Source organism: Dipodomys merriami, unplaced genomic scaffold (assembly GCF_024711535.1).
Source record: "Dipodomys merriami isolate MVZ:Mamm:240054 unplaced genomic scaffold, mDipMer1.0.p SCAF_365, whole genome shotgun sequence".
NCBI lineage: Eukaryota > Metazoa > Chordata > Mammalia > Rodentia > Heteromyidae > Dipodomys > Dipodomys merriami.
The window spans coordinates 53,859-70,277 of NW_027205215.1; the positions used below are offsets into that span (position 1 = coordinate 53,859).

The window sequence follows — 16,419 nt, forward strand, 5'->3', positions numbered from 1 at the left end:
AAAATGAGGTAAGGGGACAATCTAGCTTTAATGGAAATAGCTGGAATACACAGATTTTTTTGAGGTGACAGGATGAACAGAAGCTACTTCCAACCTTTTAGTATCTGTTCTCTCCTAATGAGATGTGCAACAGTGCTCTTTCCCAGTTCACCCAACTTGTAATACAAAATTGAGGTAAAGGTTTAAACAAAGTTTTTGAAAGGAATTTTGATACAATTGAGGTAAAGGTTTAAACAAATTTTATTGAAAGGAATTTTGATACAATTGTTCATGATTCTTTTAAAATACATTGGAGGGTAAACAAAATGTAAATGTGCAAGTAGAAAAGAGAAATACACATTACGAATCTATGGTATTGCACTTGGGCCAATCATAATGCTCGAGGTAGTGAGCATCTTCACACCATACTGTAACAGCCTGAAATGTGACACCTAGCCTTCTACCTGAATGCCTGTACAACTGTTTTGATGCAATAATCTTCACCAAAGGAATCAAACCCAATCCCAGACTTGGCCATATGTTTAAAAAGCAGAGAGGTGAAATGTTAGTGGGTTTTTATAATATATTAGGAAGCGATTTGGCAATTTCCCATTCACAGTATTTCCAATTTCAAACAATCTGTTAAACGGATAAAAGTTAGGGTAAAGTATCACGTGGAAGAAGTATCACTGTCAGCTTCTTGAGAAAGCAATGGAATTACCTGACAGACTGGACATTTAGTTCAAAATATATTCACTGTGGGGAATGCACAGTATGCGAAACAAAACTAAATTGCCAAAATATAAACTACAGCTTTTTTTTCCTAACTGGAAGTCAAAGCAACAATCCCAAGTGGAAGCAACAACACAAAGGAAAATGTAAAGAAATCGTGGAGTGTTCTACTAAAATTCAGGAATTCACAAGAGAACAAAATAAAATGGTAAAATTTTTCAGGAAAATTGAAACTGGTGAAGGCATTGGGTTTCATAGAAGCACCTGTAAGGAATACTCCCTGCAAAGAGTTTTGGATGATGATACATCTGGATATAAAATGAAGACAAACATTGGCTCTTAATACAAATATGACAACTTCCTCTAAAATCAAGAGACTGCAGTTACTGATTTAGCTCAACACAATTCTAAAAATTCAAGTGACCCACATGGTAGTCTCAGTTCTGCCAAATTATTTTTCAATAATATACAAATGAAAGCATCCATATCCATCCACTGTATGTTCAAAAGAATGTGCAGCGCACATGACTACTTTAAAGAAAACGGACAAAGTTTATTCTGTAAAACGCCAAAGAAAGGCTAAGATATTTTTGTAATAATTACTGGTTTAGCCTCTCCTTGATCCTTGCTTATCACTAACAATCACAGTTACTATTTGACTGAACATTTAGAGACTGTAAAAGTGTAAATCCATGATAAACTGAGATAAAAAGATGGACAAGACAAAGCAAGAAATCTTATCTACAAGTTTTCCAATATCATGATTTAAAAAAAAAACAACAACACTGGATTTTCAAAACTGTGTTGACACATTCATGAAATCGATTTCTTCATTTCAAAAAGTTATGTATGGGATGTAATGTTCTAAATTAAGTCATACTTATCTTACTCCTACAACAGAGAACTAGTACTTCTTGGTAGATGAGTTTACAGAGGGCACTTACAGGGCTTCCTCTGTAGTTCTGCTTTTTAAAATTGTCTTAAAAGTGCTTATTCGTTCTTTTCAGCCTGTAATTTTAGATCACATAAGTAAAGTATGTAGAAAGGAGAAATCTGTTAAAAGTAATTTACAAACTGCTCCTCCAAGACAAATGTGTCAGTGACATTAACTTTCACCATTTTTCTCCTCCTGTGGTATACAGGTTTGGGCTCAGGGCCTCAAGCTTGCTAGACTGGCACTCGACCACTTGAAACAACATCTACCTACTGTACTGATTTTCTTTTTGCTTATGTGGTGCTGAGGAATCGAACCCAGGGCCTCAGGCATGCAAGGCAAGCGCTCTACCACTGAGCCACCTTCCCAGCCCCTGTACTGATTTTCTAGGAATGTCTAGCTGTGCTACAACTTCTTGGACCTTGAAAACATTATTGAATGGCATCCATAAAACAGAATCATCATTAACCAAGTACTGAGTTTGGATTTGGTACTGTACTGCTGGCTCTCCCCAAGAAAAGGACGGTAGAGTCTCATGTAATGAGGTAAGGATTCCTTGCTCAGGTGTATGAGAACTCGAAAATACATTTGGAAATGTTGTCAGATGAGTTTAAATCATGAAATCATGCAAAGTTCCTTTTGTATAAAATGTCAGGAAATGCTTAGGTTAGCCTTCAACCTCTGAAGCCACGCCCTCAGCAAGGAAATGCTTAACATAAGGCAAAGCTCACCTCATCCAAAGGGCTTCCAGCCATCTGGCCTTTGAATAGAACTGTACTTCTCTGATGGTTCTTTCCTAGGGCTTCTGAGGGACGTCTTGAAACAATCTTCCTCTAATAAGACTTTTAATAAATGTTCTTCAAAGAATAGTTGCCATTTTCTAAGGTTTTTTTTGCATCTTGGAAAGTAATTTGTTTCAACAATGGTAAATTTTGTAGCAGCAACAAGAACAAAGCTTAATTTTGTCACACTATAGAATCTAAGCAATCCTTGAAGTGGGCTGAAGTTCTGCTTGAAATAGTAAAAGATCCATTGTAAACCCAAGCACCAGCAGGCACATACCTGGAACCCTATTCAGGAGGCTAAAAGCTGGAAGATAAGGCCACAGATGCAGGTGAGTTTATGAGACTTATCTCCAAAATGACCAGCCAAAAGTTGAGCTGGAAGCATGGTTGAAGTGGAAGAGTACCAGTTGAACTAGTTAAGCAAATGGGAGGCCCTGAGTTCAAATCCTAGCTAGCATCAGCTAAAACAACAACAAAAGTAGCCATTGTACTAGTGTCATCAAGTCAGGAATTTGTTTCCTATGAGTAAAAAAATATTTATTGTAACATCTTCCACAAAGGACACTGTGGAAATAAAAAAAATCATAATTAGATATGAAAAATGAGACAAAATTCCATTAATAAAGTGCCTTAATGTACCAAAGATGGAGGTCATATGACCTTTATTTACAAACAAACAATAGTCAATCACATTTACAGAAAGGCAAATATTACACTGGAAAAACAGCACAGTAGGGTCTAACCAACTCTCCACTTGGAGTCAGATCTGAATTTTAGTGTTGGCTTTGCCACTGTCTGTCCAGCACAACTTCTCTGGGCTTCATTTTTCTCATCTTTTGTAAAATGAGAGGTAGAGCTTGACTACTTGCTTCTAAGCCACAGTCCATGCTTAGATGTCAAATTTCATTCATGTAATATAGATATTCTTAAAGCCCAGACTTACACATCAGTGTTAATCTTGGTCAAAACTGCTTCCTCCATAGGTGCAAACACAGAATTCTGATCACTACTCGGGCTGCTTTTTCAGAAGTGCACAAAAGTCACAGTATTTTGGTTACAGTATGCATATTTAGGCTTTGAAGAACGGCAAGACATTCCAGACGCTGTCAGATGACATCTGGTATCACCTCCTTCTGCCCACACTACAGGGGGAATAACCTAGAGAAGAAGGGGCTACTGCTCTCCACAATGGGTCTGGGAAGTTGCTAGCAAAATGAGCAGGTCTGCCAATGCTAAACTCTTCATCTTGAGCAAAAAAAAAAAAAAAAAAAAGGAATTTTAAAAATACAACTAGGATAGGTGTGTTTCTGAGCAATACAATTTTTTCCCCTGGAGAAAACTTTGGTCTTTAAATTGGTGGCAAATTTTTGGTTTGGTTTTGTACAAGTCAACCCAATCTTAAGGGCATTCTAAAGTTATTTTATAGCCATAATCAAGTGGTATTTCTCAATGAACATACTACCTACTTTAGTAGTACCTGTGCCACAACACTGATAAGGAAGCCATTTCCTTTGAAAAAGCAGTTCTGTTCACATTAGTTTTTTTTTCCCCCTGGTGTGTACATGGGTGTACAGACATCTAATTAAACCACAAATGCTAATGCCACCCTGCCCAGTGTTCTGGCTGGCAATCTCCTGTGTGTACCACCAAGCTCGCTCTGCATACTCTGTGCCTTACCAAAGGGAAAAGTCATCCATGGATTTGTGCTCTACAGCTACAGTTAGATAAAATGGGACAAGAAGGGGGGTCAGTGAAAAGCACATTTGGATTTTCAAAACCCAAGGGCAAATTCTGTAAACTAGTGCAACTATCTCCATATGTGAAATGTCAGAACAGTTTCACATAATTAGTTTGTGTAGGCACACATCCAAAGTCGCTGCCTACATCCAGAGCTGTCATTTCCTCTAATATACCAAAATCCACAGAAGATCTCCAAGGTCTTACTTTGTAATGAAAATAGAAAGACTAGTATCTGGGCATTTGCTTTATACTTTCCCTCCTAAAAACCTTAACTGTTGTTTCAATTAAACCACCTATGACAGGAATTCTTAGCTTTAGAACTGCCTGGCAGGGAGCAAACATGGTAGGAAATCCCACTCCATTTGCAGTTTAGAAAAGCATGAAGAAAGTGGAGTATTTATCAAAATATAGAACAAGCCACAAAGTAGGCTACAAGTAGAGCGAGAGAGAGGCTCTAAAACCTAGAAGAAATTCAATAATAATTTCTACCACCATGCTAAAAAAAGTGCTTATTATTGATCTACATTCTTAGCAGTGAGCAATCATTTTCCATTTCACCCTGCAATATCACCCTCACCAATATCAACATTTTTAGCTAAAGGGAATGTATATTATGATAAAATTTAGTATAACAGGAGAATGTCCAGTATTGGTTCATAAAACAGAATATTTGAGTGTGTAAACACTTGTCATCTCAAATTGATGTTTTACTTTTCAAACAGAGAAGAACCTAGAAAAGCAACTAATTTTTTTTTCCCCCTAAGATACCTGTGTTAGATCACCACATTTGCTTCATACCTCTACCTGTGCAAATGCAATCAGATGCTGCCGTCGGCTCTGGAGAACAGCGGCACTGACAGCTTGCACCCTGTGCCTCTTGGCATCTGAATAAAGAACAGGAACTCAAAACACGGCTGCCACCTCCGTCACTGCTTCAGTCCACACAGCCTTTCCCAGCCATTAATAGTCCATAAAAATAGCAAGGAGAGCTGTTGGAAGTTGTTATTACCAAGCCTTTATAGAAATTTGGAATCGAGTAGATGTTGCAGGTCAAAACAATTTTCTCTGTAATAGAGCCATCTGTAAAGGTCTGAAAACACAGTCCAGTTCACAAAGTAATTTAATATGATTATTGATTTTTTAAAAATCGAACACTTTTTTGATGAGATAAAACAATAAAAAGAAACTTCAATATCTATCTTAGGCTGGAAGTACACAACAATCTGTATACTTTACTTGCAAGAGTCTTATTTTATACAGATTACAGAATACACATGAACTTGATGGTACACTTCTATGTTGGCAAATACATTTGCTAATACAAAGGCACTTTGAAAACCCAATATGGTTTGGTTCATAAGTTTGCAAGGTACAAACAGTTTTACAAACATATGATTATACTGAAGATCGTCAACAACTGTGACATTATGTATAAAACAGCTTTTCTTTTTTTTTTTTAAAGTAACACTGGTTTTGAGAGGATAAAAGCAGTGGCTTCCAGCAGCTTCTGTGAAGATAGTTCAGATGGCTGCAGGCTCACAATCTGAATTTCTCACTGGCTGGGTGGGGTGAGGGGACAGAGTGAAGGCATCTAATGTGAACCTCCACCGCCATTGCCAAATAAAGAAGAAAAGAAGTATATATAGGACAAACCAACACCCTAGAACAAAACCAGAAACCTCAGCAATCAGAATGGCTTGGTGGGGAGAGCACAAGGCAAGACCCATGCAGCGACCCTGTCTCAGCAGCGACCTCTGCCGTCTCCCTGCAGAGCCCACCTGGCCGGCTACCTGGTCTGCCAGGAGCTGGGAGTTGTGGCGATGATTTCTCTAGTTTAAAGAGCTGGGTACAATGTTTTGGATTGTACAGTACCAGAAAAATTTGGTCCAGAAAGTAATTTCTCTTCATTTACTACATGGCCGCAAAGTCAATCTGTACATAAAGCTGCCTCACTCCAGCCTGCAGGTTAGAAAGAAAGAAAGAAAAATTAGGAAACCAGCCCGTAACAAACATCCTTTCTGGATACATCCCCATCTCCACTAACTTGGGTATTAAAACCCCTCAATAGGTTACTCCTATTTGCTGTCTATAATTCCTTTTTTCTCAAAGTCATTCCAACCAAATTTTACCTCCCACCACAGCACTGGACCCTTGAAGGTCCCCTTCATCTCAGTCAGTCCAGCCCTCCAGCAGCTCACTCTGCAGCTAACCCTGCCCTTCTAAAGGCCTCCAACGCCTGCACACGCTGGTCCATTCCTGTCTGAATTCATTGTTGAATCCACCACTACCCGCTCACTGGCTCATTCTGCCTCCACCACACCGGCCATTCTGCTTGGAACTCCCTCCTGTTCCACAAGACATCCTCTCTCTCAGCATATGCCCACAGAGGCATCAGTGAGACCTCTCCGGACCACTTCCCTACTCCAACACTGTTACTGTGCACTCCATGCAGTGGAGTTACACGTAGGTAGGAATACCAAAGTAGGCAAAGCAAATCAACACTAACCTGGACTCTTAGTTTATGCTCTGTTGGGAGCTTGGTGAAGGAGGACAGATGATGAGCAAATAAGCAAGGAGACAGTTGTGTCAGAGAAAAAGCACTGCTTGGAGCAGAGGAGGGAAATGTCTTTCCATCCCCATTCTCCCAAACATACTCTTCCCATGATAGATTACTTATCATGATAGGTTACGCATCTTACTCACTGGACTCACTGGTTACCATGGTTCTCTGCAGGGAAATAATGATGCTTTCTTTTGGGCATTCCCTACTTCCAGAACTTTATGTGATACCTGACCCATAATACATGACCCATGAACATTTATTGAAGGAACTAAAATTCTATGAGTTACTTTCTTCAAATGAATAAATGTAAGTCACAAATAAGTTCTTTCTAATCCACACCTTCTAGGAAAAGGTACAAAGCAGGGCTAGAAAGTGGATCACCACCACTACTTCCTTTGGCATTCAGGTAGGAGGTGCCAAGGGTGAGCGCAGGAGTCAGGTCTGCTCTAAGGAGCACAGTGGGGCGAATCGTACCTAACATTATCAGCCAGCCACAGAAGTTAAAAAAAAATAAAATTCTCCCTAAGGTATGTCACAACTTTGACTCAAACTTATAGCACATATTGTTATTATCAGTTTTCTCTCTTAGTTAACACTTATGGTAGAAAAATGGGTAAATTTAGTACGCCTAAAGTCCACAGCGACAAATGAAAAGCAAATCCCAGTTGTTCTCATTTTAAAACTGATGAGCTGGGCACCAGTGGCTCACATCTATAATTCTAGCTATTTAGGAGGCTAAGATCTGAGGATCGTGGTTCCAACCCAGTCCAAGCAGGAAAGTCTATGAGACTCTTCAGTTAACTTCCAAAAAGTCAAAGTGAAGCCATGGCTCAAGTGGTAAAGCACTAACCTTGAGTAAAAAAAGCTCAGAGACAATGCCCTGAGTTCAAGCCTCAAAACTGGTACAATAGAGGCTGGGAAGGTGGTTCAGTGGTAGAGTGCTTGCCTTGCATGCATGAGGCCCTGGGTTTGATTCCTCAGCACCACATAAGCAAAAAGAAAAAAGCTGGAAGTGGCGCTGTGGCTCAAGTGGCAGAGCGCTAGCCTTGAACTGAAGAGCTGAGGGACAGCGCCCAGGCCCAGAGTTCAGGCCCCACGACCAGACCCCGCCCCCCCCAAAAAAAAATTGGTACAAAAGAAAAAAGAAAACCCAGGTAATAAATAACCACATGATTTGTCCTGGAGAACACCAAATATTTGTATATATGTACTATATATATATATATATATATATATTTACTATATATATTTGACAAATATTTAATAAATGTTTGATACATACCAAGCACTGTTGTAAGGATCTTGTTATGAATGTGAGAAGAGAAGGCATTTTGGTGGTATAAAAGCTTCATAAAGTATTTGAATTGTATGATTTAATTTGCTCAATCTAGATGACTCCAGAAATAACTGCACTTAGGAATTACTTTGCAAAATTCCTGTATTTATAATCATAAAGCAAATAAACTGTTCTTATCTTTTCTGTTTTAAAATTGTTAATGAAAGCAAAATGGAAAAATAAGCTGAGCTGCTCTCATTGTCTCTGGGTTTGCTTATTCCAAGCCTTACCTCAGTAAAGCTGGTAATAAGAAATGAATTGCCCAAGGCAATAAAAAAGAAAGCAGGAAAACAAAGAGGCTAGATAAATTATCTTTGCATAATCATGAGTTAATCACTCAAGCTGATATCAGGCCCCCAGGGGCTACAGCTTTCTACCAAAGCTCGGTCTAACAGCAAAAATGAAAACAAACAATTTTACTTCATCCATTTGTTCCAATGGGGGCAACTTCAAATTCTCCAGCTACTCATTTTCCTCTTTCAGTTTCCTTCAAAGTAGAGAGACAGGTAGAATTTCCGAGGATACCACCAATTCCCTGAATGCAAACCAGGTTTGCTGTGCTTTACCGACACAACAAAGACAGCATATTCCAGCACTCAACCATTTTTTAAAAGGGGGGGCAGGGGTAGTTACTTTGAACACTTGTAAGCTTATAAAAACAGAAATGTCGGGGCTGGGAAGGTGGCTCAGTGGTAGAGCGCTTGCCTTGCATGCCTGAGGCCCTGTGTTCGATTCCTCAGCACCACATAAGCAAAAAGAAAAAAGCCAGAAGTGGTGCTGTGGCTCAAGTGGTAGAGTGCTAGCTTTGAGCTGAAGAGCTGAGGGACAGCGTTCAGGCCCCACGACCGGGCTCCCTCCCCCAAAAAAATAAAAATAAATAAATAAATAAATAAATGTCAGCCTAGTTCTACAAGCTTAGAATATCCTCAACAAATACTCATTGTTACAGAAAGGAGAATAAAAAAGAAGTTTAAAACTTAGAAAAAACAAACAGGAATAGACTACAGAAAATAATTGTATTCTTTACCAGACAAAAGCTATAAAAGCTTTCTACTTTAGTTTTTGCCAATATAGTCACTTCTAGCCCTTGAAGATCAAGTCTTGAAAAACCATCTTACTCTATCATGTGAAACATTAAAATGGTGGGTGAATGAGACTAACTCTTAAGAATAATAGTGGGCCTAGGTGTGGTCCTATAATCTCAGCACTGAAGAGGCAGAGATATGAGGATGTAAACCAACTTGGTCTACACAGCAAGACCCTCTCTCAAAAAAATCAAGGGTTGGAGGTATACTGAGGACTGAATGCTTGCCTAGCATGCACCTTGGGTCCAACCCCTAGCACTGCACAAAATAAAAGTAGAAGTAACAATGGTATGAGTCTAGGTTTCCTTTTCTGTACATTGTCTTGTGAGGACAGATGAAGATGTTCCAAACCCATCTCAGTGTTTGTAACTGGCAGGCCCTTGGTAAAAGCCAGGTATTGATGCTGTTGCTAATCTTACTGTTGTTGTTATCCCCACTATTATTAACCAACCGATGCATGTAAACCAACTGCATTAATTAAAAACAATGAACCTACAGGTATGCTGGCCTGCCTATGGATATGCTGTTTACATCAATACCCCAACCTCCTTCAGGTAGTGGTCTGGTAGATTTCACATCCATGTGAAGAAAGATAAGGAAAATAGCTAAAGTTTGCAAAGAAGGCAAGAAAAATTACTATGTCTTAAAGACACAGTAAGGAAAAACTGTTTTCCAGAGTGGTTGAACAAGTTTACATTCCCACCAACAGTGTAGAAGAGTTCCCTTTTGGGCACATCCCTGCCAGCATCTGTTGGTTTACACCCATTCTAACTGGGGTGAGGTGGAATCTCAATGTTGTTTTGATTTGCATTTCTTTCATGGCCAGAGAAGTTGAACATCTCTTCATGTGCCTATTGGCCGTTCTTACTTCCTCTTCTGAGAGGTTTCTCTTCAAGTTTTTAGCCCATTTATTAATAGGGTTGGTTGGTTGAGGATTTGTTTTTTTTGGGGGGAGGCAGTTAATTTTTTGAACTCTAACTTTATTTTAGATATGAAATCTTTGTCTGATGCATAGCTAGTAAAGATCTTATTCAACCCTGGAAAGCAGTACGGAGGTTCCTCAAAAGACTAAACAAGAGTGTCCTGTCCCTATGACCCAGTAATTCTACTCTTGGGCATTGACCCAACTGACCACAAATAAGGCCACACTAAAGTCACCAGCACAAACATGCTCATTACAGCATTGTTTACCATAGCCAACATATGAAATCAACCCAGCTGCCCTTCAGTGGACAAATGGATCAAGAAAATGTATATATATACACAATGGAATTCTATACTTCCATCAGAAAGAATGACATTGCCCCATTTGTAAGGAAATGGAAAGACTAAAGAAAAAATTATATTAAGAGAAGTCAGATCCAAAGAAAGTTTGCATGGTTTCCCTCATTTGTGGTAAGTACCTATAAATCTACAAGTAAACACATGGATAATAAAAGACAGAAAAAGGTACACTTGGATAGGATAAAGTAAACAGGTCTCCAAACATTCACAATGAGACCAAAGGAGGATATTTTTAGGAGAGGATCACAAAGGCTCAATAGTTATGTGCATATGACCATATAAAATGATGTTGATCAAATGGAAATGAGGTTTGTTTTTTATTTTGCTTTTTGTGGTTTCTTTTTCCTGTTTTTCTCCTTTTGTTGCTGTTTTTGTTTTCTCTTCTTTTTTTCTTGTATGTAAGTTAATGTGTTTTGTGGAGGGTTAGGAGGAACACAGAAATAGTGGGACAAAGGGTGAAGAAATTCAGCAATGAGACTCACTAGACACTATATTGAAAATGAACTATACAACTTGTGGGAGTAGGGGATCAAGATGGAAAAAACTGGGAGAAAACGAGGGAAGAGATGACACTATTCAAAAAAAAATGAACTCATTACCTGACATATGTGATATGTAACTGTAACCTATAATATGTAACCTCTGTACATCATCATTCCAATCAAAATATTAAAAAAAAAAGGAAAAGCTGGAAAAGGTGGAAACATAGCAATCTACCTACATAGGGGCAGAGCCCTTTGGCTCCCCTCTGGTACTTCATGCTGGGAAAGCAAGGCTGGATGAGGTTACTGGTCAGAGGCAGGAAGGAATTGTGGCCATAGGAGACTGCGGAGGGTAGAGAGTCTGAAACCCAGGGAACTCCCATTTGGGTTTGGGAGGAGGATTTTGCGTTCCTTCCTGGCTATCAGTGTTAACTTCTTTTTTGAAGTCAGAAAACAGCACACAAAGCTGAAGCTTATGAGTTAATAGACACAATAGACATGGCAGAAGAGCTAGAAGGGACTAAGGTGGTTCCCTGTGGGAGAAAAATAAAATACGCAATAGGAATGGCAGTTTGGAGGAGAAATGAAGAGGATAGAGTACCTCAAACATAATCTAGTGTTCCATTTTCCCCCCATTTCCTGGAGTTATTTTTATATGATTAGAGGCACATAGGCATTGTGCTTTTGTGTTCCTCCTCTAAGTATCTTCTTTTGTTCTCCCTGCATGTGAATGCCTAGATAGCTTTTGCTTCAGCAGTATTTCTAACAAAATAAAAGTGCATTAAAAATGTAAGATTATAGTATAATCAGGAAGTCTGGGGTTTAAAAATTAGGTGATACCTGTCAATTTAAAATATGAAATGTTTAATTGCTTTATAATACAGTATCTTACTTCCTTTTCCCTTTCCATAAAATCTAAACTTTTCATTTCATCAAATCCCAAGTAAAAACCTCTTGTTAACAGAAAATAGTGCAAATGGATAAAAAGAAGACTTTTTCTATGGATTATTATTTAACTAGTAATGTCAGAGTGTGATTCTGAAGTGACTTCCAGCAATTTACAGTATTATTCTGTATTCAAATACAGCAAGCCTATTTCTTTAGCTGTTAAAGATTAACTAGTAACTCTGATAAATGAGATTTCAAAGGATAATAGCTTAATATTAGTTCTAAAGTAGTGACAAGGCTATAGTTTATTTATAAGCAAAATAACGTTATAATTCTCAGTCTTTTCAGTTTAAAGTTATTCTCATGGAAGTTTTAATGAGAATTTTTTTAGCCTACAACTATTAAATTCTGATTTAAGACCAGATATAAGAAAGATATCTATATTGAACATGGAGGCTTATGCCTGTAATTCCAGCTACTTCTAAAGCTAAGGCATGAACATAAAGAGTTCAAGTCTAGGCAAAATCAGTGAAATCTCAAACCAAAATACAAATGTGGGAACATGGCACAAAAGGTCGAGCATGCATGTAGTACATGCCAGTCTCTAGGCTCAATTCCCAATACGAAAAGAAAGAAAGGACCAAATTGAGTTCATTTTTGATAGGTAAAATTTATGACTGAGCTGTAATAAAAATAAAGTATCATTTAAAAGATTTTTAAATGTATGAAATGAAAATGTTATTCAAATCCTGACATATATTCATTTTCTAAAGACATGCATTGCTAGAGTATAAACAGAGAAGGAAGACAAATTTAAAGGTTTTGAATTTTGCTTATGTAAGAACTACAAAAGTAAGCCAGGTGTTGTTGGCTCACACCTATAATCCAAGCTACATAGGAGGCTAAGATCTGAGGATCAAAGTTCAAAGGCAGCCCAGATAGTAAACTCCAAGAGACCCTTATTTTCAATTAACTACAAAAAAATAAATAAATAAACAACAAAAACAAAAAAAACCAAAAACCAGAAGTGGAGCTATAGCTCAAGTGGTAAAGAACTAGCACAAAAGATCAGGGACAGCACCCTGGCCCTGAGTTTAAGCCCCAGGATCAGCACGTACGTGCACATGCATGCACACATGCACACATGCACATATATACACACCCTACAAAAGTAACCATAAAAGAACTTTAGAATTATTAACCATTAAATGTATAAATGAAAATCATTAGTGGGGTGATCCCTCACTCCCTCCACCCTGGCAGGAAAAAATGCATTGAACTATATACATCGCAAGCTTCAAAGAGGAGTCCCTGGTGTCTGCCGAGAAGAAAAGGAAGCTGTCATGACCTTGGCTGATAAGAAAGTTGAACTTATCCCAAGCCCAAATGCAGTTTCCAAAACCAAAGCGGCAGCTGAATAAACTTTCAAGTTCAGCCTTTTTGAAAGCCAAGATTTCTGAACCTCCCTCTGCCTACTTCATTCAACTTCAGTGATCCTAAGCCTAGACAGCAGGCTGGCACACTTCTCAACCTAGAAACGTCATTTCTTTTCAGAGAGAAAACTGCCTCAGTGCCCAGGCCTTCGGAGGGCCAGTGTGTCTCAGAGGTGGGCAGGGGCAGTTCCTCCAGAAGGATGGCGGAGAAAGGTCAGGGGAAGGAGAGAAGCTTGAGGGGCCATGGTTCGCCTCCTCCTCCTGCTCCTTAAACATGGAGGAAGTATGCACAGGAACTCCCGTGAAGGACTTGCATGCTTCATTATGAAAGTCACAATAATGCACACTTACACACAGTGTCTGTTACAAAAAAAGATCTAGTTATTAAAGCTCCAGAATAAACGGATGTTCTAGCGTATTGTATACTAGCGTAAATCCTGACTACATGGAAGAATGGATTAGAGTAAGTCCTAATTACACATGATTATGTCATTAATTCATTCCCAAAGGGACCTCCCCACACATCTCCTCATTACAGAATAGACTGTTTAATTTATGCTAATGTCCTGAATCTAGCTGAACTGTGTATCTTGTTCTACTGCCCAGAACACCAGGAATGACAAAGAAGGAGAACGGAAGATGTAAGATAGGTAGGAAAGAGAGGGAAAAAAGAGAAAAAAGCAATTATGTGTGATGTGATGCCTATGTCATAGGATGACATAATTCTGCCCAGGGATCTTAAAGGTTAAAATAGAATAGGGTTCTGTCCTCACAGACAAGCCAACAGTCTAGTGGGTCTGGAGGAGGAAACGCCTGGCAATGGAAAGTAGGAGGGAGACTTAGAAAGTTACCTGAACTATGACAGGAAGTTAGTGCTTTGTCCTGTTAGCAACGGGAAGCCACATTTTTTATTAAAAATTCCCCATTTTATTAAAAAATATTAAAGCAAAAGAATAATACAATAAATACCCTCTCCAGTTTCATTCTGCCACATTTGGTTTATCTCTCTACATCCTTATTGATCAATACTTTTATTTTTCCTGAAATGTTCAAAGATTAGGCATTCTGACACTACTAGGATACCCTTAGCACATAGTTCTCTAAGGACAACACCATTATTATGCTGAATCCAACACCTACCTGCCTATGTGAACTACTACACAATCCAAGTTCACAAGGGAGTCAACTGACACCCATTTTGATGCATTTTCAGATTTTCAGATTAGGGATACTCACCTGGTTAAGGTCTATAAAAATGTTCCCAAATCAGGAAAACAAATCTGAAACATTTCTAATGTTAAGCATTTTGGAAAAGAAATACTCAACCTGCATTGAGGAAAACTCAATAGCCTATTATAATTAAGCTATTAAAACACACAGAACATATATAGTTATAGTTATGTATGGTGTCTGTTAAGAAAAAGAGATTACAGATTGGCTTTTAGCTAATGTCACCCAGTATTATGTTTATTCCCATACCATGATAGAATTCTTGGCCTGAAACAGCATCTGACATGTCTTACAAGGGGTAAGATTCTACTACACAGTAGGAGAATCCACTTTCACTTGGAAGTCATCAAGTTGTAGCTTATAAATAGTGAATACCTTAAATAACTGATAGATACAATAAACTTTAAGACCCTGAAAAATGGGTGGTAACAAAAAGTCATACCTGAGTGAAAATATTATGTGTTTGGCTTAAAATCCACCTGGCATCAGCATCAGGTGCTACGAGTAACTTCAAGGTCCCAACATAGACATCAGAACATAAAGTCCAGAAGTGTTGCTCTTGTAAACTGTAAACTCCTTGTAACTGCTGCACCTGAAATTCAAGGGCAGACATTAACATCAAAACCAAGTGTTCCCCCCCTTAAATTATCATGCAATGCATCAGTAAACACAGACTCTTATCTTGTAGTTGAAAGGAAAAAAAGTGCAGTGACTCACACCAGTGTCAAGCTACTTAGGAGGCAGAGATTGAGAGGATTTGTGTCAAGGCCAGCTCAAGGCAAAAAATTACCAAGACCTCACCTCAGAAAATAAACTGAGCATAGTTAGTGCCACCCTGTCGCCCTAGATATGTGGGAGATGTACACTGGAGGACAACAGTCCAGCTTTTGCCTGGCCGAAATCTCAACACCTTATCTGAAAAGTAACTAAACCAAAAACAGGTGGTAGTGTGGCTCAAGTGGTAGAGAGCCTTCTGCAAGAGTGAAGCCCAGAGTTCAACTCTCAGTACCAAAAACAATAACAACAACAAAAGATGTTCGCACTGACAAATAACAATAAAGAACATTATTTTCTTCTTATTCATTTTTGGAGAGTTAGAACTTAAAAACTTCAGGTTTGCTAGGCAGGCACCCATAATAATTTGTTTTTTTTTTTTGTCAGTCGTGGGGCTTGAACTCTGGGCCTGGGCACTGTCCCTCAGCTCTTCAGCTCAAAGAGAGCGCTCTACCACTTGAGCTATAGCGCCACTTCCAGTTTTCTGGTGGTTTATTGGAGATAGGAGTCTCACGGTCTCTCCTGCCCAGGCTGGCTTTGAACCTCGATCCTCAGATCTCAACCTCCTGAGTAGCTAGGATTACAGGCGTGAGCCACCGGCGCCCGGCTGTTCTTGCTGCTTCTTTGCATGTTTTGGCAGTACTGGGATTTGAACCCAGGGCTTCACACTTACTAGGCAGGTGTTATACCAAGGTTCTTTCTTTCAGTTATGTTAGCAGACACACTAATGAATAATTCCTCAAAAAGTGGTCTCCGTGTCCTTCTCTCTTCCACAATCCCAGTCACTGGTCTTGCCTTCAATGTTAACAAAAGATCTTAAAAAGATTTTCTGATAGTTTCTTCATTTTCCTGTAGCATTGTAATCTTCCTGAATGATATCACTGCTTTTTCAATAAAGAAAAAATAGAAGCCACACACAAAATCTTTTGTCACTGTCTGCTTTCCTCTTTCCACTGTCTGCTTCTATTTGTAACGGAACCTTCCAGGAAGTATGGGTATGTCCTTGCACTGTCAGGAGCTCCACTCCTTTATCAATGTCCTGCAGCTTGATCAGTTCCGCCACTTACTCCCTCACCCCCAGCACCACTATTATCATGATCTAGAACTCTGCTCTCCAATACATAGCCACTAGACATGCATTAATTAATTTAAGAAAGGCAGTTATACCAATCAC

General features: G+C 38.9%; 1 protein-coding gene across 1 annotated transcript in view; it reads right to left on the reverse strand.

The window, feature by feature from the left end:
- Window positions 1-222: 222 nt before the first annotated feature.
- The window catches only part of LOC138804439 (zinc transporter 7), a 57,414-nt gene continuing 41,217 nt past the window's right edge, over window positions 223-16,419 (reverse strand). Inside the window, exons 10-11 of the mRNA XM_069988689.1 lie at window positions 14,914-15,063; window positions 223-6,129 (exon numbers count right to left, since the gene is read on the reverse strand). Of these exons, the coding sequence (XP_069844790.1) occupies window positions 6,082-6,129; window positions 14,914-15,063 (198 nt within the window). The 3' untranslated portion in view covers window positions 223-6,081. The remainder of the gene's footprint in view (window positions 6,130-14,913; window positions 15,064-16,419) is intronic.